At 43.2% G+C, this 20,839-nt stretch overlaps 1 protein-coding gene across 2 annotated transcripts in view; it reads left to right on the forward strand.

The window, feature by feature from the left end:
- The window catches only part of CDC42BPA (CDC42 binding protein kinase alpha), a 1,012,118-nt gene that overhangs the window by 936,280 nt on the left and 54,999 nt on the right, over window positions 1-20,839 (forward strand). For both annotated transcript variants that reach the window (XM_086927989.1, XM_086927990.1), the window contains one exon: window positions 833-950. In XM_086927989.1, the coding sequence (XP_086784115.1) occupies window positions 833-950 (118 nt within the window). The remainder of the gene's footprint in view (window positions 1-832; window positions 951-20,839) is intronic.

Raw genomic sequence — 20,839 nt, forward strand, 5'->3', positions numbered from 1 at the left:
CTTCTAATCTTCCGTGAGTTCCTAACTCTTTGATTACACTAGATGTTCCCTCCCTTTGGACCTTTGGTCCCATTGGATCCAGTTTAAGGTCTGTTTAACAATTTGTAAGGTTATTCTGGGGAAATACTAATTCTCACTTCATAAACCTCTCTAGTAAACAGCCTTCTGCACCTTCGCTTTCACTGTGGGTTTTCTAACATTGAGAACATGCGAGTGAGGCAGTGAACACCGGAAAAAAAGGTGGATCTGCTCTGAAATGTCTTGCCTCAGTCTCAAGTACTGCAGGTCCTTCCTGTAAGAGGGAAAGCAATTTGAAGCCATCTTCCACATAACCGTTGATTACACAACTTCATACTACATTCCATCTGTCACCTTACATACGTCATGCACAAACTGGCCTACCCACCTTGGCAACCCCACCTGGACATCCGAGCCATGTTTTATGCATATTTCTCTTTGGGATGTTTTTAATCTTGCATCACATTACTAGTCACATTTGGGCATCTTAATTTTTAATCATGGGGGCATAGTGTAAGTAATACTGATGGCATGGGCAGCAGCTAGAATTCAGTAAAGCAATATTGCCCATACAAAGGTGTTTACGTTTTAGAACGTTTTGATCTCATGGGGTCTCAGACATAAAAGTAGTTTATAGGATTACGTTCAATTTTTTAGGTCAATGTAAATGTCAAATGTGATTTAATATATAGCACAAGACAGTGCAGTAAAATCCAATTTTAAAGCAGAATTAGCATTTTAGGAATGAATTACACTTGATGTAAGTGCAACTTCCTTAAGGAAGAATGACTCAATAGGGTATTTTTTCTTATAGGGAGATGCTTCGAGATCCAGAAATGAGGAATAAGTTAATTTCCAACCCCACCAACTTTAATCACATAGCACACATGGGTCCAGGAGATGGCATTCAAATCCTAAAAGATCTGCCTATGGTAAGAGAGGAAGAAGTGATAAAAGTGCTTTTTAGAAGATTGAAATACAATTTTTTTGGTTATAATTACTTGAAGACGTGTTCATTATCGTTTATAATACCAGTAAAGAGCAATGTTGTTTAAGGGCGCTTGCGCGCTGTTTTTAAATCAGATGCCAGACCTTGAGTCCTAGTTTAGTCTCTGACTTCTACTTCTGGATGGAGCAGAGGCTTCTATAGGCGTCTTCTTCTAGTTAAGTATGCACCATTCATTGCCTACTGTGTATTTATCGTTGTCATTCCCTGTGTCCACCATTCCACTGTATCTATTATCCTGTGCCCCTAATCAGGCTGACAATCGTTTCACCAATATACTAGTCCAGCTTACTATTCACAAAAGTATAACCTCTAGTTTATGGATGGTCTGGTAAAATGAGGGCTCCATTAAAGTATCAACCTCGATAATGGAGCTATGGGTATTTACCAAACCTCAGTCAAAGCCTTGTACTGACCACTTGGTGTCCACACCTGACTTACACTGCAATCCTTTAGAAGCTGATCAACCCAAGAAGAAAATTGTTCACCAGTGTCTGTTCAAGACTTTGTATTCACTCCCATAAATGCACTGAATGTAAGGGGGAGACCTGCCCTCTGCTTGTCAGTAGCATTTGTGACTACTACAGAATCAGGGTTCATTCAAATTGGGTGAATTTTGAGGACAGTAGAGTTACAACCCATCTAACATTGAAGCTGTGGCTACCTATTGGTTAACTTGGCAAAAGAAATTTGCTTAGAGGAGGTATTGCTTGGCAGCTTCATTGAACCTTGCTATCTTGCTAACAAATGAAGCTTTATTTATTTGTCAGTATTTTACTGATCTTGAATGGTCGAGAGGAAAAATCTCGTAGTGCTTCCTTGTAATCTCAAGGGTTCAAGCCATAACACAGATTTCTGAACCTCAGGAACAGAGTACCTACACATCAGGAAACCTGCCAAGCGGAAAATGCAGGCGCCTCTGTTCTTGCCTAGTATGCCTATTTATTTATGCATGTTTATTGGGAAATGAGATTTAAAATAAAAGGCAAGTGAACCTACGAAATCAAATTGAAATCTGGACAGTCAGCACCATTTGGATATCAGTAATGTCACATTTGTGGCTTTCTGTTGTGCTACTGTAGAAGTACGGATAATAAGCTTGGTAATTCCATGTCCAATGTTAAGATAATGTTAAGAATTGCTGACACATTTGCATGATCAAACCACTACATGTCTATTCCCAATTTGTTGATCTGGCAGCGAATCCATACGTGCCAGCCCCTGAAAAGTCTGAAGACCAGTGTTTGATTACAAACGTAAATCTAGTCCTAAATACTTGAGCCTGAATAAACTACACGTGAACCTGTTGCTCTCAGTGAGCGAGCTCCATTCATGAGGATCCTACCTGACATCAATGAAGACACTACTCTGTATTAGGGAAAGCAGTTTTCTTGGAGAAGGCAACCGTCAAAGTTATATATCAGTGTGTGATTGACATATTTTGTTCAATACACTTACCCCTTTTTTGTACTTTGAGGAAAGGAATCAACATGTTCATACTTGCCTCAGTGTCAGGGGTCATGTTTTACTTGACAACAATTTGTGTTCCATCTCACAGCTTTGGAAGATGATCTAAAACTACTTGTATTAAAAGGAAACCGTCTAGCCCAAGCTCTCCATCGTGTTCTGTATTTAGTGTCTATCTCTTTAAATGTCTAGTGGACCCTTTTCCTGAAAGTGCTTTAAACGCATGGCAAATCTGCACCATATCGATGCTGTTGCTCATTAATCCACATTAATTCATATTTCCATCACATCCTTCGCCTAACTTCCACTGCTTTACCATTTTCAAGAAAAGCTATTTATGTATATGAGAAGAGGCCTCAAGTTTTTGGAGGTGAAAATAATATTATGGGCTGTAAATGTACTTTTAAGGGAGAAGATTTCACAATGCCTACCATCTGTAAGGTTAGAGTATCCTTTTTTAACCTCTCTGATACTTAATGTGTACTCTCACCTACTACCACCTGTTTCCAGCTTGTTTCTGCACACGGCTAGTTGAAGGTGAATATACACACATGACTGCTTTGCTCACTGATCATTCTTTGTCTGTGAAAAATGACTTGGAGAATGTGGGCATAAGTCTTTACATTGAATGACTCCTCCTTTGTTAATGATTGTAAGCATATACTATCTGTAAGAAAACCTGTTTTCCAAAAAGTGCATTTGTTGCTTTGCATCACAACTATTAAATTGTTAATTTAGCTATGTGAAAGCGTCTGTGCATGCAGGCCCCGTTTCCTAAACAGCACCTTAGTGACCCACCCTTAAATTTCAATTGTATTACCAGCAAGGACAGGCAGAAAGTGTGCCACTGGCCTATTTCTTAAGAATAAGGTACATCATTGTCTACTGAGTTTTGTATGTCCATTCAATGTTTAAACAAATGTTGCTTCTCAGTGTCATACTGCTTAGTCCCCTCTTACTATCTCATCCTCACCTAAACTACTTTCATTGCCCATGTACTTCTAGTTCCTCTTTCAACATGCTTTGATACAGTGTTATCAACAAATTCAACAGCTAATTAATGCAAATTATTATTTGTTAAACAAATTTCTGGATGTAGAGCCGACAGTGCTTGACGATGGCCACTTTCTTCTGAATTCTAGTGTTTGACTCTACTGTCATGGCTGTTTTGCTGCCCTTGGTCCTGGTTGCTGTAAGTGGTTTAAAATCTAAGGACTGGACCTTTTTTCTACCCTACTTTAGGCAACTCTGGAGGCTTGAATATCCACTCCCTCTTCAGCTGTTTTAGAAAAGCCAAAATGGTGAATCACTCATGCAAGGCTTCATCCAGCGTACCTCACGTACAACTCATAAGCAGTCTTTGATGGAGCAAAATTTCCACGGAGGCCTTGCAGTGGACCGACAGAGTTCATGACAGTAGGTCTGCGTGAGGCAGTTTCTGACTTCCTGGGAGTGACAGCAATGAGCTGGAAGGGCTACACTTGGCAGACAGGGGTGGAAGCCTGGCCCAACCTTCAAGATGACGAGTTGACTGAATTTGGCTTTGTCCAGTTATAAAGACTCTGCAGAATTTCTTCAAGTGAAGGGGACTAGAACAGATTATTTCTTTACACCACGCCACTTTGAAGCATGTCAGGTCAAGAAAGATTGTGACCCTGAAGTGCCTGCAGAGGATTCTGGATAATCCCAATGAAAGAGGATGTTGCTAACCTCTATTAACTTTCTGCATACATGTTTTCATACTAGGACAAGCTATAAAGGCCAAGCTGTATGAGATGTTAAGGCACAAATGGAAGTACTATAGGGCAGGATGTAGACAGTGGAAAAAAAGGTGTGTATAAGGTTGTGAAACAAGAATTTTCCCTACAATGCACCTGGTCAACAGTGGAAACTTCTAAGGGTTGGCTGTCCAAATTGCAGCAAGGGGAAATGCGCAACATGTTCAAGATGGAAATGTAAACCGAAGACTTGGAGAATGTGGGCATAAGTCTTTACATTGAATGACTCCTCCTTGAGTTGGGCTGCGATTACTTTTTGAAGGTGGTATCTAAATTGTTGGACAAATTGATAAAGAGAGGAGTATCAAGGTGTGCACTCATTGATATAGCGCTGAGGAGGCTGCCCATTAAAGCCCTGCGGTTTGATTAAAGAGGTGGAGATACAGTGATGCTATATGTTATAGCACATGGAGACAGAGCCCAACTTAATAATTTGCTTAAATATACTGGTAGCAGAATACATATGTTCCCCGACTTGTGCCTCTTGACACTGCCATTGACATGGCAGAGGAAGCAGGCGTTCTTGGAAATTGAGAGATCCGCAAAACATAGAAATTCAGGCAACTGTCATGTACCAGGCATGACCAATGATACTCCAGTGGAAGACCTATATCTTTCACCAAGTGCAACACACTAAAGCCCTCCTAAAAATGTCTGAAGCACACCAATACGTGAGAATATTTTCTGTGGGCGAAGTGGTACTCTGATATCTCTTTAGGGTCCCTTAATGAGCCCAGACCTGAATACGTTCTGCCTGTCCTCTTTATGGATTATTTGGAGATTTTTCTTGCATAGTGCCCCTGTCTTTATCACTCAGTTTTTCTTTTCTGTAAATTATTCCCCAATCATCCACAATACTGTCTGGTATAGTTCTATTTGAGGTTTGTTGATTAAGTACTTTTTCGGCGTACAATACTATTGAATGTGGGTTTTCCCTTCTCTTTGAGGGGAAATTTGTCTATTTTGATCTGGAAGGATTTGTTTAACCCCTTCGATGCGGCCGCGATTCCCCTGGTGTGCTGTAAACAGCACGAACAGGGGCGGGCCGTGACGAACCCCAGCCGTCATCAGCACACGAGCACCGTAGTGCATGACGGCTGGGGTTCGTCATCAGCATGGAAGGGGTTAAATTGTAGTGTTTTTAACAGCTCAAAAAAGGATAGAAACAAGAATATAGGAACAGGGTCTTTTTCTTCCTTGTTAGTCTTAATAACATGAAGATGGCGGACCGACAACCGAACCCCACATTAACTGATTAAACATGCTGTCCCTTGACTTGCAAATAAATATACCAATTTGGTTATGGGAGCTTCTGTTTAGTTCATCAAAGGAGTAGCAAGGGATGAAATGTAAGAACAGTGATGAGAAAGATCTTGAGTCATTGTAATTAAGATTGTTAATTAATCCATACATTACATCTTAATGATTCTTCTAAGTTTCAATACTAGTAGTATGCAGATTTACAGGATCTGCGTCCCATCTTGGATTGATCTTTAATAATCGAAAATACCAGGTGCAGGCCAGAGATGCAGCACACACGCATGATAAACCATGCAAAGTCCCCAGTGAGCTAGAAACGGATTGAAAGAGTAGCAAACCTGGGACAGCTTCCCACAAAGCTACGAGGGCTGAAAGAGAGTACATAGTTGTTCAGGTGTGGAAAATTACAGATGACTTCAAATTCAAGCTCCTTTCTTTCTTGCTAAGAAGCTGCCACTTCCCCAGTGGAATTGAATGTGTCCAGAAGCAATCTATCTTCGTAATATAGTCTGAAAATTGCAAATCGGTTACAGAAAATGTAGGCGTAAATCACTAAAAGTCGCAAACTGAGTCAAAGATATTGTTGAATGTCTGAAATATCTCCTGAAGGCAGAAAGCACATCCTTGTTTCTTAACAGTACTTCCTCTGGATTAAAAAGATTTAAAAGGTGAAAGCAGAGAAATATCCTGATTAAATTCAAAGGAGGACGAACTTTAGGTTTGAAGTCAGGATTATGACTCAAAACACTTTGTCTTGGAAAGAGCTTTAAATCCAAACTGGAATTGCCCAGTTGTCTGTCAAATTCAATGGTTACAAAAAGAAAACTGAGGCAGACAAAAGGGAAAAGGAATCTTCCTGCAGTCGAACAAAGGGTTAGTGAAGCACTGCTTGAAGCAACCAAACCATGCCCCATACAAACAGGTTATGAGTGACATAGAATATGGTGACAGAGTTCAAATTTGTATATCAGCAGAGGAGATAAAAATATTCTAGTTTTCTCTGTAGCATCATGTATACCACAATCAGTGATGAGTACATAACAGGGTAAATGATTCACAGGATCCTTGATGTATACGGTCAGCATTCGGAAGAAAACATTGTGGTACCTTCCTAGACACTTGGTCTCCTGTTACACAAGCAACAGAGTCAATCCGATTTTTACAGAGTTGGGAGGGTGCAGAGTAGGTGATCAACTGAATGAAACATCAAAGCCAAGCTCTTTGATAAGCATAGCAGAATTTGGAGCAGTAACATCCAAGTTCAATAGGGTGCCACTAGCACTTCACAAGCCCCCTTTATATATGTATTCTGGAACTCTGAGGTAAGGTGAAGAAGGGAGACCCTTGGAAAAAGGTTAAAAAATGCCTCCACTTTCAGCCAAAGGGGGGTTTGCCCTGTAACTGAAAGCCCACAATAGAACATTCTCTGCCGAGATAATGTGATACAATCTGGGCTGGCTGAACCTGTTTACAATCTGATTGGAAAACAGTAGGTTTAGGCAATAGTTTAGGGACCAGGGAAATCCTAAACGAGTTGAGCCTCCTCCATCATTGTCCATGACTAGGACGTTTGCTGCATGTGAAGCTAAAAACATTGCTGTACCTCCGGCAGACAAAGCAAGATGAATCAACCAGCAACTGAGACCATATGCATGTATGATGATGCATAAAGCTATAATGTCCTAATTTTTCAAACACTGAGAAATAAGTAAGCGAAGCACCTATTTCAGAGAATCGTGCAAAAAACAGATGTGAAGCCATAAGGAACAATGATCATTTAGTTTTTCCATTGGTAAATTATCAACCAGCTAATGGTAAACAAGCATAGTCAAGAAGCTGAAGCCAGAAATAAGTCATCCCTTGTGAGAAAGTCAAACTTTGTCACCTTTGCCACATCCTCTGCCACTGCCTTCATGAAGACCCTGTGTTTCATTTCTCAACATATAAGATATGCCTGCCTGCAGCAGTCAGTATTCTGTTTCGGATTCTCATCTACTAAACGCAGGTCTGTGACCCATACCAAGTAGTAGAAGTTTGCAGACCTTTCAGGACAAGTGATCTTTCTACAGAGTCTATTTGCCTACCTCTTGGTTGACACTGCTTAGCATTTCAATCAGGTAATGCAGATCCGTGGTTAGCGCCGAGAGGAAGTAGTTGACCACATTCCATTTTGTGAGTTTTGGCTGTTCTAAGAAAGGAAGCATGACAATCAGAGACTTGACTACATCCTGCAGAATGATTTCAGGATGCAGTGACTATGTCAACCTCCTATTGTGGTAATGTTTAGTTCTGCTGCAGTCTTCAGACTGATGGAGAACTCACTTGATCAATTGAATGAGCATTTGTGGCAGAGGTGCATCATAACAGGTTAAGTAACCCAACATATTTTTGTATTTGCTTGATAATATTGTGATCTTTTTTTTTAACATAAGATTTTATTTGAGAAAAGCAGAGTCGATGAATCAGTCATATGTAAGAAACATAAAGCTGAATCAAGTTACACAGTAATCATATTGATAACTTAAGATGCATTTCGAGAATTGGGTCCAGTCCGGGACATTGCCAGTTCAAGCGTTGGAGAGTCACATAATTCACCCCGAAACTTGTTCCAGTGTCCCCATTTCTTATCCCATTTCGTGGGGCAACCCCTAAATTGTACACTGTTTTTTCAGCAAGCATGCAGCGGTCCAGCTCAGCTACCCATCCCACCACCAGCGGCCTCTCGGGGGAGCCCCACTTCATAGCAATGGAGCGTTTAGCCAACAGGAAGGCCAGCGCTGCCCACTGTAATTCCAGTTCGTTCAGGTCTGTGGCCCCCATATATTAAGGACACTCTCTTTTGGAGATAACAGAATCAGCTTACCCAAAGAAGCCCTCATTTTCCGTGTGACTCCCTCCCAAAATTGGTACACCCTCGGGCAGTCCTATAGGACGTGATATATTGTGTCAGGGCGCCTGCCAATTTTAGCTAGTGTGAGAGCAGACATGTAAGCTCGATGTAGGACTTTCAGTTGGATTAGTCGGAATCTATGGTTGATGGCCGACTCCCTAGGAGACATTAAGGCTGCCCGCCATTCCTCCTCTTCTAGAAGCCCCAGGTCTTCCTCCCATTTATCTCATAGGGGTCGGAGGGTGTCGGGGAGGTTGTTACAGAGCTTATGATAGGTAAACGATATGGCCTTTTCGGGGAGAGGTTCCGACAGTAGTCTATCCTCTAGGGGGGAGCTCTCAGGTATGGAAGTGGGGTCGGGGATGGTAGTGAGAAGGGCATGTTTGATTTGAAGATATCAAAAGTGTTCTGTTGGTGCCAGGGAGTATTTGGACTGTAGGTTTGCAACAGTCAGTAGCCTGCCCCTGTGTACTAAGTCGCCCACAGTGGAAAGCCCAATCGTGTCCCATTTATCGAAACCCTGAAGGAAACAGAGGGAAACCAACCGCTGCGCCGACCCTAGTGGAGTCGCTTCGGTAATTTTGTGCGACCATCCCAAACACTTGTTGGTCCTATGCCATATTGCAATCGTGTGCCATGGGCCCAACATATCTTTTCCCGGTTGGTTTACTGTACAGGGCCCCCAGGTAGCCCTCCTGCCGGTCTGACTCCTTTCAAGGAGGATGGCCGGATTCAGGGGGGAACCGTGAATCCAATGATTGATGGCCACTAGTTGCGACGACCAGTAGTAGAGACGCAAGTTGGGCAGGGCTATACCCCCGTCATACCAGCTTTGGGTGAGTTTATGGAGGGCTATACGGGCTGCCCCACAGTCCCACAACAGTTGATGTATGTCACTCTCCACGGCACCAAAGTAGGAGTCAGGGATCGGAAAGGGACAGTTTTGCAGGGCGTATAGGAAATGCGGGAGCGCTAGCATTTTAAATAGGGCAGCCCTACCAGGAAGCGATAGTGGAAGAGAACGCCAGTGTGCTACGTCCCTGTGCAACCTTCGCAGGGGGCCCATTAGATTCCGGTCCAGGAACACCACCCGGTCCGGCGTAATGAAGATACCCAGGTACTTGAAACCATCTGGAGCCATCGTAATGGTAAACCCCCGGGGCAGCTTGGGCGGGGGGCCATGCATCACATATAGTATCGATTTGGACCAGTTGATCGAGAAGCCCGAGTATTTCCCAAAATGAGTGAGGACATGAAAGAGGCTGTTAATTGAAGAACGGGGGGAAGCTACATATACCAGGATGTCATCGGCATACAGAGAAATCTTGTCTAATATCTCGTCATTCCATTGGAGGCCCCTAATGGACACATCTGTACGAACCCAGTGAGCCAGGGGTTCCAGAGTGAGGGCAAATAGTAATGGCGATAGGGGGCATCCCTGCCGGTCCCCCTGTGGAGTCCGAATTGTCGAGATGTGTGGTTGTTGACCCGTACCTGACCCGATAAGTCGGTATAGAGAAGTCGCACCCATTGGATAAATTTGGGTCCAAAGCCAAATCTGCGAAGGACCTCAAAAAGATAGGACCATTCGATCGAGTCAAACGCCATCGTGGCGTCAAGGGATAAAATGGCGGGATCCTGTTGTATGATAGATTGCCGACTCAGGACGTTATTGACTCGTCGCAGGTTAAGGGCCGTATTTCGGCCGGGGAGGAAGCCCGATTGATCATCGTGGATTAGGGAGGGAAGCACGAGGAGTAGGCGAGCTGCCAATAACTTGGCCAGGACCTTGGCCTCCTCATTGATGAGAGAGATCGGTCTATAAGATCCGCAGTCATAGGGTGGTTTATTCGGCTTGAGGATAACTGTTACGGAGGCCAGCCTTTGGGCGGGAGGCAGGATACCTCTATCTTTACTCTCTTCAAACATATTCTTCAGATGGGGGACCGTACCGGGAGCCATAGCCTTCAAGACCTCAATGGGTACACCATTTGGACCCATGGCCTTGCCGGAGTTAACACTAAAAATTGCCGTAGTGAGCTCATCCACAGTTATGTCTGCATCCAGAGTCTCTTTGTCGGACTCTGAGAGGGTGGGTAAGCGCATTTCCTCCAACAATTACCTGGATTCTTCCGAGGAGTAGTACGCCCTCGCTGTGTAGACAGTTTCCAGATGGTCAGCAAAGGCTTCCGCTATGGCCTGTGGATCCATGATCGTGGACCCGTCCGACCTCACTATGGAAGAGACCCATCTAGATCCCTGTTCCCGCCGCTCCAGCCATGCCAGCATCTTTCCTGCACTGTCCCTGTGCTCGTGTATACGGTGTCGAGTGTGGAGTAAGCGAGCTTTCGCCTTCTCCTGAGCCAAGGATTTATAAACAAGCTGAGGCTTTGAGGCGGCGTGTTGTCTCAACCGAGGGGGCTGCATTATGCCATGTTTCCAAACTAAGGAGGTCAGACTCAGCCTGAGTGATCTGTTCGTTGTGTTTATGTAAGTATCCAATTTTCAGCGCTAGTGCCTCACCCTTGATAACCGCCAGGTACGCCTCCCAGATTGTGACTGCGGACCTCACTGAACCAACATTTTCTTCAAAATAGTGTCCGGTCTGTTCTATCAAGCTGTCCTTAATGTCAGGGATCTGGAGGAGCCAAGGATTAATAATTATGGGACCTCAGGTGAATGGGCGGTGGTACGTCAGTTCTACTGTGATAGGAGAATGGTCCGAGATACCTCGGGGGAGGCCCTTAGGTCGTGTAAAGAAATCTAAGTCTGTTGCGGGACAGAGAAAATAGTCAATACGGGACATACTTCTATGCGCATTAGAATAGTGTGTAAAATATGGCGTGTCCGGGTAGTAGTGTCGCCAGATATCTTCAAGTCCCAACGCCTGTACGAAGTCTGACAAGTTAGAGCTATCTCTATGTGAGGTGCGCTTAGGATGACGATCTAGTTCGTCGTTCATCGTCATATTGAAGTCTCCCCCTATGAGAAGTGTACCGGTAGGCAGGCCCAGCAGTCGGGTGCCCAGCTCCTTGAGGGAGTCTCGGTCTAGGGTCGGTGGGAGGTAGATTGACGCAAGGTTCAGAGTGCGCCCTTACCAGGTAGCCTCAACTAATGCAAAGCGGCCTAGTGGATCGGCCCATGTCACTGTGTAAGTTAGGGCTAAATTTTTCTTGACAAGAATCGCCGTACCACGGGAGCCAGAGGTGAACCCTGCGTGAACCAGTAGTCTGTAGCCACCTCTTTGGAGTGCTTGACACGTGTTACCCACCAGGTGTGTCTCTTGCAGCAATGCTATGTCCGGGGAGTGTCGCCGTAAAAACTGAAGGACTATACTCCGTTTTATCTTGTGCCCCAGTCCGTTAACATTCCACGACATTATCGTGATGATCCTAGAAGTGGTTTGTGGCATGGTGGTAGTGGATGTGGGGTCTGCGTCGATGACCAGGGGGAAAGCGACGTGTGTGACCAGGTTTTGGCGGTTTAGGGGCGTAATGACAGGGGGCACCTGGACGTCCCGGGGGATAGGTGACTCAAGGAGGAGCTGATACTCCACAGCTGGACCCTGTAGGAGAAGTGACTTGTGACAAGGAAAGACTCTGCAATAAGCGCCAATGAAACCCCACAAAACAACAAGAAGACGTAAAAGTTCCCTCCCTCCCCCCTTCCTATCTCCCCTCCCTGCTTCCCTGCCCGCAGATTTGAAACTATCCACACCCCAACTAGGCAGAGTACCTGTCGCCCTCCCAACCATATCAGGGGTACCTGGTGAGCCGTTGATGCCTCTCGCCTGATACAAGTAGTAGAATAAACCGACATAGTAAGGTCTATACAAAAACATAACCCAGTGCACATTCACATATTATAAAAGATACAAATCAGTCCACTGTTTCGGCCCGTTCCAGATTGGGAAAGAGCCCTCGGGGGAAGAAATAAGTATGAGGCTGCAACTCGCCGTCCACATCAGCGCCCGCATGATGGGCGTATACCAGATAAGCAAGGTCCGAACTATGACTCATCGCAAACCCCCTGTGGTAAGGAGTTATCATTCCCCGTCGTCATTGGTTCCAGTAAACAGTTCTTGGCTTGGGTGGTCGTCAGGGAAGTCACGTTTCTTCGGAGACCTCTCGACCCGGCGCCAGCCCTCCAACCAGTCCCATACTTCGTCTGGCGACAGGAAGAACCAGACTTTACCGTCCATTTCCACTCGCAGCTTGGCAGGAAAGAGCATAGAATATTTTATGTGTTTGTCTCGGAGGGCTTTCTTAACTTCTAGAAAGCTGCGTCTTTGTGCCTGCACTTTCATCGCGAAGTCCGGGAAAATCGTGATACGGGTGTTCTCCAGGAGTAAAGGCGGTCCCGAGCGTGCCGTTTGGAGGATTGCGTCCCGATCTCGAAAATTGAAGACCCTTGCGATGATGGGGCGGGGAGGGGCCCCCGGTTTCAGTTTCCCACCTGGGACTCTGTGAGCCCGTTCAATTGAGAAATAATTGGAGAGGTTTTTGGGCTGGAGATGTTTTGTGATGAGGTCCTCAAGAAATAGGTCCGCTGCTGGCAGCTCCATCCTCTCCGGAATGCCCAGGATACGGATGTTGTTCCGTCTTGCCCTCCCTTCATAGTCATCCAAGAGGTCCCCCATTTGCTTCTGCTGTTTCTGAAGCTGGGCAACTTGTTGCTGGAGGGTAGACGTGTCATCTATAAGGGCCGCAGTTTTGACCTTGACATCTTTGACCTTCTTAGTAGGGTTACCTCTATGTTGACTGAGTCGATACGGGTCTCTAGGGAAGACCGGACCCCCGCGATCGCCTCCATAACGTCTTCAAGGGTGAAAGACTTTCCTGCTGGCCTTGTTGTCTCCTTTAGAGCCCCAGGAGAGTTTATTATTCTGTCTCTGAGTCGATGACTTGGCCCCTTTGAACAACGCCATCGGGAATTTCAGTCCTAGCCCCCTGGAGCAGCAGATGTGAAACGGACTGCGATGGCAGGAACTTTCCCTAGGTTGCGACCGTAGCCGCAGTTCAAATGGCCTGGCAGTAGAGGCACCAAAAGGAATGCACAGGGAAGAGCGGTAAAGTTCCAAGGTCCGCCGCTCAGGCCTGCCAAGGTTCAAGCTAAACTGGTCAACTAGCCTCCGCCACCCCAGCACGGTATAATATCCTCGATGCGGGCGCTGATCAGGGGAAGTCTGGGGGCTCCAGATCTGTCCCAGGTAGTCCAGTTCGAGGCACAGGTCGTCAAGGCCCAGACCGTGTTGTGCGAGGAGACAGGGCAGCAGCCACTCCCAGCCCCAGCTCTAGATCACCTTGCAGAGGGGCCAGTACCCCCACCGTATAATATTGTGATCTTAGCTGTGTACCCATTGCTGGCATAGTTTACCATATTGTGATAAAATGACCCTAACGTCTTTCTACAGCTAAGTAAACTGATCAAATTATGTTAATCCTGATTCTTAAAATATGTTTTCTGTCCTTTATCACACAAACATTTAAGTACATTAAATTTCATACTTACAAATAATTGGCGGATCATGGGGTAGGATACAGTGAAGTAAACTATAGACTCAAGAATACTCATTTGGGACTCATCATGGCTTCCTGGTCCTACACTCATAATATCACATGGCAGCTGAGCTTATATTGCATTTGTTTATAATTTATTATAATTTGTGGGCTGACCGGACATGCTTTCTTGCCAAAAGCGAGGAAGGAAACCTCTTCCTCTAACAAGGAAACTTAGGGTCACCTTCTACTTAGCACTGCAGAAAGCCCCACCACTGTTATATCGTGACATGACTAGTGAACGTAGATCTTATTCTAAAACCTTAGTGTTGTAAACATAAACACCTGGCTCCCAACACAAAAGTGGGTGGTGGTTACTTATTGTTCTAGAACATCTAGGGGAACCAGGTGCTGCCTTGGGCAACTGGGATTTCCTCACTGGCTGAGGACATCGCTTGACTGTACTGAGCAAGTAAGAGTAGATTAGCACATTCACCATGTAACAGTGGTCACACCCACAGTGTCCGCATACTTCGACTAGTAATGGAGCTGACAGACTCATGCACAACATACACGGCCAGAATAGTAAATGATACCAGTCTTACCTTGGTTTTTTTTTGTAGGAGAATCGGTGGATCTTCCTAAAACCTATCTAGGGTGTGATGTGGGTACCTTCAAACTCTGAGGAGTGGGGTACGGGCATACACTCCCTAGGGGCCACTTTCATGTGAAGCTCCCATGAAGTGTCAAGCAGAAATGACTAGTGGGCAACAGTATATCATATTTTGCACCTAGAAAACTATCTGTAATGAGAGCCTAAATGGTTCTTCTTCAACAACTTCACCTACGAAATTGGGGGAAAGATCATTGAGGGACTTTAATGTGCTCTTGGAGCTTGGGGTCATTTTATATCTTGTTAGGTCTTACTACTGTAGTGTCTAAGAATCGCTGAAAGTTTCTTATATTAAATCGCTTTGGATGCCACTCAGTCTCCTGGAAATATGAGATTTCAAACTGTTATACCTATGGGACCGGCCAGAGCAGTTCACAAGACTTGTAGTCCTGCACTGGAGGGGGAGAGTTGTTCTGTCACAGCAAACTGTTAAAGTGGATAGCAAACCTGGGAAGACGTTTTATGTATACACAATGATTTTCCCCAGATAAATATTAAATTGTTGTTTGGCGAGGTGAAATATTATCCAAGTGCACATTTCAAATTAATTGAAATATTATTTTACTTTTTAGAAGTACCTTCCTGAGCACATTTGCCTCACTCTTTATCTTTTACCACTGACACTGTTTCCTTTGCTTCGTTTTGTATTTTCTGTTGTTTTCTTACTTTTGTAGCCAGGTACCCCTTACCCTTCTCCTCTACTGCGTCACTCCGGCCTGATATCCATGCCACGCAACTTTGAGCATGTCTATCACATGACTGTAAATTCTGCTGAAAGATTCCTGTACTACGGTCCTCTGCACCCTTCCTATTCCCCTTCTCTGCGCTCTGTCCCTGGCACTCCTGGTTCTCTGGCTCGTAGGGTATGCGCACCTTTGCCTAACGTTTGCTCTACTAACAGTGTCTGCATTTGATTTTTGCTTGATTTGTCTGATTGGAGTTTTAATTTATTTCTGACACTGTTCTTGTGAACCATGCAACATTCACCTCTCCTTCTCAAGTCTTTTTCTCTCTTAATACCATGCCCAGAACTGTAATTAGCTCATTACTGTCCTACAGCTAAAGAAACTGTATAATCTGCTCTCCTCTTAAGCACTACCTACATGAGGTTTTTATTGCCCTTAGTGTGTTAAAGTGTAGGGAAGATGTGCTGTCAAACCTATTTTTTACACTTTAAAGTCTGTAGCAGCTGGTGTCAGGCTGAGTGGTGGGACAGAGGCGGGAGGGAGATAAATGACAACAAAAAAACAAATAAAAATAATTTACCTTCCTCATCACTGCTCTTCTTCGCCTCACCAGCACAGACTCCCAGAATCCTCTGCGCCCAATTCTGACACTGCTCTCATACTTCTGCAGGCAGCATGAGAGCAGCATCAGGATTATCCTGGGCGCCCTCAATTTGAGCTCCTATAAAGACTGGGGACCTGTGCCTACTGTCTCAAACCCGGCAATGCGGCTCAGGTTGGAGACCGCTTCAGTGCATTTGTCGGTTTGGCTGTTCTGAGATGGCCGGCCAAACCCACATGCGCACTGACAATAGTGACTACCACTCCCCCTCATGACTGCCTCCCCGTGATGGCCCCATCCCAAAGAGTCGCCCAGGAGAGAAAAATTTCAAGATAATAAACCTGGTTTATTATGATTCTGTTTTGACATTTATGCAGCTGCTAGCGGAGGAGCCGCTGCTGCTTAAAGTAGCCAACAAACCTTAATGTTCACCGCTTTGTATTTTCGGAGGAATTTGTAGCAGTGCGGAGAATGTCAAGGCTATCTCACTTCCAGGCCTCTAACTGCAGTCTAGCTCTGCTATACATTTTCTGCAAGAATGTCATTGCTTATTGGAAACACATAAAGAACTCACCCATGAGAACATATTGATGGGTATTAATAGATATGCCACCATTCTAGTTTATAAGTTGTATAAATGTGCGTTCGGAATAGAATATTTCTAAGAAAAGAGTAATTTACTGTGGCCATCTGAAGACATGCCTAACTGATACAGAAATCATTTGCACTGTTATTTTGCCTCAGGTATGAGGACTGCCAAAGTGGACTTTTAGCTGGTATCTTTTTAAGGATATACTAGAGTGGGCTCTTCCCCTCCCCTAAAATGCACACCCCATCCAAGTTAAGAAGTGAAAAGCTCATTAGTGAAAAGGGGATGAGACGATCTGCCTTTAACTGCAGTCGCTGACCTGGCCTCCTTTTTAAGGGGAAGGCAGGGATTCCCCCACACGCTGGTTCAGTGTATTACTGCTCGCACCTAGAGTGGGATTTTTGAGCTGTCCCTGGTACTCCTGATACCCCACCAATGGGCGGGACACTGATTGTGTGCCACCTCGTAGTGGAGCACAATCAATGCACTTCCCATTTGTTTACTTGCCGCTATGTTCGCCTCTGTAATATGACACAGGTGCAAAGACAAAGTTTTTCTTCATATGCATGGGCTGCTCCCCTTTGTGTAGGCCCATTGCTATCACACCAATGCACAATTTGTAATATTGTGATACGTATTATTAAAGGAGTCACGCAAGCGTCTTTGGCCACTTCTGTAATATCAAAGTGCTTCACAAGCACCAACTCTTTTTACACCCCGAGAAATTTGTAAAATACACCCACGTTATAAAAAGTGGTCTTCTCCATCTTCGCTACTGCTTAAGGGATGGTTGGGCAACTATATTGAGACATTTTTCTCCAGCTGAGACTTTTAATCAGTTGAAACGGTGTCTATGTTACAGAATGAGATTAGTCAACATGAGTCATGTTTATATTAAAGAGCTTCTCACTTTTACAGTGTTTTGTCGATCCTGTAATGGTGTTTCGATGGACCTACTCTAGCAGCTTGACTGTTGTGTGTGAGGGTAATCTCCCACCAGAAAGCCTGAGGAGCATATGTCACATGCTACTTGATAATAAAAATAACAAACTAAGTAAATAATTAGTGTACCTTCAGATCTTTCCAACCTATGATTTATTTGTTTATGTGCCATTCGTTTTTAAAATGCCCCATGAAACATGCCTTACTAAGTATAAAAAATAAATAATAAATCACTTTTAATGTGAGTGTGTCATGTTAAAGAGGGATGTGGCAATCTCGAAGTCAAATGGCCAGTGAGTAGCACTTTAATATGAATAACATTAAGTTGACTAACCTAATTTTTTTAATTTATTTTACGTTTTCTACTTGGGTTGATTCATTCCTGAAATTGGAAAAGCTTAGGAAAGAGTATGTAATGTACATTGCGGGTCATTATGTGACTTCCCCAGGAACGAGGGTGGGCATAACAAATTCCGTTACATCTAAGGGGATGCATAGTAGCTACAACTAGAGTCAACAAATTTACAACTTTTCTTTGAGGTTTAATGAGTTGAAGCGTAAAATGTACCTTTCTGTGACTACAGATAAGACAATGGCTTTGCTAATTTTTCACCTGTTCCTGTCATTTCTATTGAAACACTTCCAGTTGCTCGGCTTATGATCCACGGACTGTAAGCTGGATGCGCCTTTTCGAAAATGTAATTGATAGAAAATTAACAATATGCATCAAGTTGCAGGATTTGGTGGGTGCACCACCGAATAATAAGTGGATGTGTATTTGTACATTTATTTATATTCATTGATAAAACCGTGTTAAAGGAAAGTTGTCACTATTGACACACATTCTAAAATAAAATAGTATAAAAAAATGTACATTCACCTAAAAGGTTCAAGTTAAAGGGGCTTTATAGTTAAGATCTAAAACCTCAAAAGCACAGTAATTCACCAGGTAGTAGTAGGTACACAGCCGCAATGCCACCCCATTCTGCTACTCGTTCATTACCTGAAATGCCAAAGATGACATCACAAATGACAATCATTGATGTCATCGGTCACATTTCGTTTTCACTCCTGCTCTTTTAAAAAAAGAAAATGGTAAAAATGTATAACTTTTCCAACTTGTTTGCCAATATCTAGGAGGCGTTTTGTTCTTTTAAAATCAATATCCTAAGCACACGTCAAAATATCAGGTAATTATTGTAACCAGTATAAGCACAATGGTTCTTTTGTTCTTTGTCTTTATTTTCTCAACTTCTTATGCCCAGCCAACACATGTTTCATCGTAAGGGGAGATCCCACGACTTCTTCAGGGCTGTAAAGATATAATAGACATCTTTGTTGTACAATACAGATAGAACACCAAAATAAAACAACCCATATCTTCATGATTCATGTTTTCAAGTGCAAACAATAAGACAAGCTTTATCAAATATGAACAACGGATCCTGATACAAGGGATTTGGTGCAATTCTGAAAATAATTTAAATGCAGTCTATCCGTCCAATCCATCAAATACAGTCAACCCAAAGTGTGCATTATTATTCTCAAACCAACCTGGTGCCAAACAGAGCCCTCTTAATCGGGGCGCACATACCTGTTTTCTTAAAAGTGTAATTTAGCAAATCCAACCTGTTGTCAAATAATTAAAGCCAGAAATGAGTGGTCTACCAATGGCCAATATGCACGCAAAATAGTTGGAAAGAGAACCCTAAATGGATACCTCCAAGCCGGGTATATTTCTGTCCCAGCCCTTTAATATGTACCTTTCACAATGTCCATTATCTATATATTGGTAAAATCATCAAATAAGTAATTATGATCATGTTATACAAACTTTTCCCAAAGCCACCAATTACCCATCCACGTTAAAGAAATGTCACCTGTCTCCTGTGTTGTTCAGTCGCTAATGCTTGTTAATTTAATAATCATACAGATATGTGCATTGGATTAAGAGGGCTCTGTTTGGCACCAGCTTGGTTTGATAATAATGCACACTTTGGGTTGACTGTATTTGTTCTATTGGACAGACTGACTGCATTGACATTATTTTCAGAATTGTATTTTGGTGTTCTATCTGTATTGTATGACAAAGATGTCTATTATATCTTTTTAGCCCTGAAGAAGTCGTGGGGAACTCCCCTTACGACGAAACACATGTTGGCTGGGCATAATAAGTTGAGAAAGAACTAGAGAACAATTGTGCTTATACTGTTTGCAATAATTAAGTGATACTATGGCGTGTGCCTAGGGTATTGATGTTGTCTGAAGGATTTCGTTAATCTAATTTTTGAGGGGCAGGGTGATTTCCCCATCCCTGTCGTACCGCACATACATTGAGTTCAAATTTTCACTATTACATGTACTTGGAGCGCCACAACTCACCTCGTGTTTATTCACCCCACTTTATTTGCCATTTTTTTCTTTTAACCCAATCAGAAAATACGGATTTAGGTTTGAAGTCAGACTTGTGGGATCAATTCTCTGATAGGTTGTCAAATATATGCAGTTTTACATTGGAGATTTTTCAGAAAGTTATAATTTACATCAAATCCTAAATTATACATAGAATGTAGTGATTTCTGTCTGTTAGCAAGGTTTGGAGCCATTACATCTGACTTTTGTGGCTGCCTTTAAGCAAACCACTCCGGCAAACACAACGTATGGGACCCCTATCCCCTTCCCCCTCCGTATAGCTTTTCCTTCCTCAACCAATCTGTAGGAAATGGACACAAGCCAATTTTACTTTCATGTACTCTAATTGGAAGGTTTTATGCAGATTCGTCAAACTTATTAGCGATCAAAGAAATACTAGTCCCATGGACTAAACATTTCAGCCATATCTATAGTCACTACATAGTTGAACAACTTTTTGAAAAGTTCAAAATCTTCAAGAACTTCTAGGGTGCTGAAAATATTTCACGTTGATGAAATGGAGTGTCTTGATCATACTGGGGTCTTCATCTGTTCTTGGTTTAGATGTCTCATTGTTTACCAATAATTCTATTGTGATCTGTTTTGTGAAAATCTATATTGCATGCTCTTGCTGTTGTGCTGAGTTTTTTGTTTGGTTTGAAGTGATCACAGTCCATTGTTATGTAAGGCTTCCTCTGAATAATTATACGGATTCAGCAAGCATGATATTGATTATATAGTGTCTCCCATCACTGTAGTCTGAATTTGGCATTTTACTTTCTTTTTAGAATATTTTTCCAGACCTTATGCTGTCCTTATGCTCCTGTTTCTCGGGCTTTATTGACACATTTAATCTATTGCCTATTACTACTACTATATATATATATATATATATATGTACACATGAGATTAGACTGCATGGCAAAGGCAGTTGTCCTTAAACTTGGCTTTAATCTGTGAGAACAAAATATGCTTCATTGGTCTAATTTTAAGGACTTGTCTTAAAGAAATAAAAAAAT

Source organism: Lissotriton vulgaris, chromosome 6 (genome assembly GCF_964263255.1).
Source record: "Lissotriton vulgaris chromosome 6, aLisVul1.2, whole genome shotgun sequence".
Taxonomy (NCBI): Eukaryota; Metazoa; Chordata; class Amphibia; order Caudata; family Salamandridae; genus Lissotriton; species Lissotriton vulgaris.